This window comes from Apis dorsata, unplaced genomic scaffold (assembly GCF_000469605.1).
Source record: "Apis dorsata unplaced genomic scaffold, Apis dorsata 1.3 scaffold_247, whole genome shotgun sequence".
Lineage (NCBI taxonomy): Eukaryota > Metazoa > Arthropoda > Insecta > Hymenoptera > Apidae > Apis > Apis dorsata.
In genome coordinates, this window is record NW_006263526.1 from 106,834 (window position 1) to 107,776 (window position 943).

Consider the following 943-nt stretch of genomic DNA (forward strand, 5'->3'; position numbering starts at 1 on the left):
ACCCGCGCCAACACCTTTCTTACTCTTTAATGTACCCTCTCGAATTCCTATTTTACGGGCACCGACACCGCATAGTCTTCTGACACCTATTGTTCAGGCTGCCCCTATTAATCCGGCTGCCATAATGGGACTAAAGAGAACTTGGGAAACTGCATTTCCACCTGATACATCAAGCACCGTCGCGAAACGTGCTACATGGCACACACCGGCGACTGCATTTCACGCGCAAGCTCCAGCTGCGGCACCAGGCTTGCCTTATCCTGCTCAATTTTACCCTCAAATTTAAAATATTGTTAAAATATTGATTATGATCGTACATTGTGTGGCCGATATGTCTTCTTTTATAATGAATCTTTTTTCTATGTATTTTTTTATGCCATTGTAAGTAGATTTTGAAAAACATTCAATAATCATTCGTTCCTTCATACATTTCTCATAGCTGTTGCAACAGAAGGTTGTGATTTTGAGACATTTATTTCTTTATACGACGTACAGACAAACTTATTTTAATTGCATCATTATTGTGTGAAAGTGTGTTAAAATGGATGATTTATATTCTTCTACGAATATATATGGTAAATACTTTTGTTCATGATAATTATTTACAAGCGACATTCCGCATGATATTTTGTGCAACCACTTTTTTTCGTATCAGTACATTAATACGGTGACTGTTATTTTTATTAGCTCATTTTCTCTTAAATCTTTTTCCTTAGAGAATATACACGTTACATATATAATCATTTCAAAGTTGGTATTTTATACTTAATTGTGCAACAGTACTTAGAATGATTTTCTTTTTATGTTACTTTCTTATGTAACATAAGTTTTTTGGCGGTCACGTTGCATCCGAAAGAGTATATATATCATTGGAACGTGATCGTGTATTCCTTCTTTTTTTTTTTTTTTTTTTTTTTTTTTTTTTTTTTTTTTTTTTTTTTTT

The 943-nt window shown here is 33.4% G+C and overlaps 2 protein-coding genes across 2 annotated transcripts in view; both read left to right on the top strand.

Annotated features, from left to right (window-relative positions):
- LOC116184846 (RNA-binding protein fusilli-like) overlaps positions 1–923 on the top strand; it is a 16,399-nt gene extending 15,476 nt beyond the window's left edge. The window contains exon 11 of the mRNA XM_031510594.1: positions 1–923. Within this exon, the coding sequence (XP_031366454.1) occupies positions 1–286 (286 nt within the window). The 3' untranslated portion in view covers positions 287–923.
- LOC102675506 (protein transport protein sec31-like) overlaps positions 1–943 on the top strand; it is an 11,150-nt gene that overhangs the window by 700 nt on the left and 9,507 nt on the right. The window lies entirely within an intron of this gene.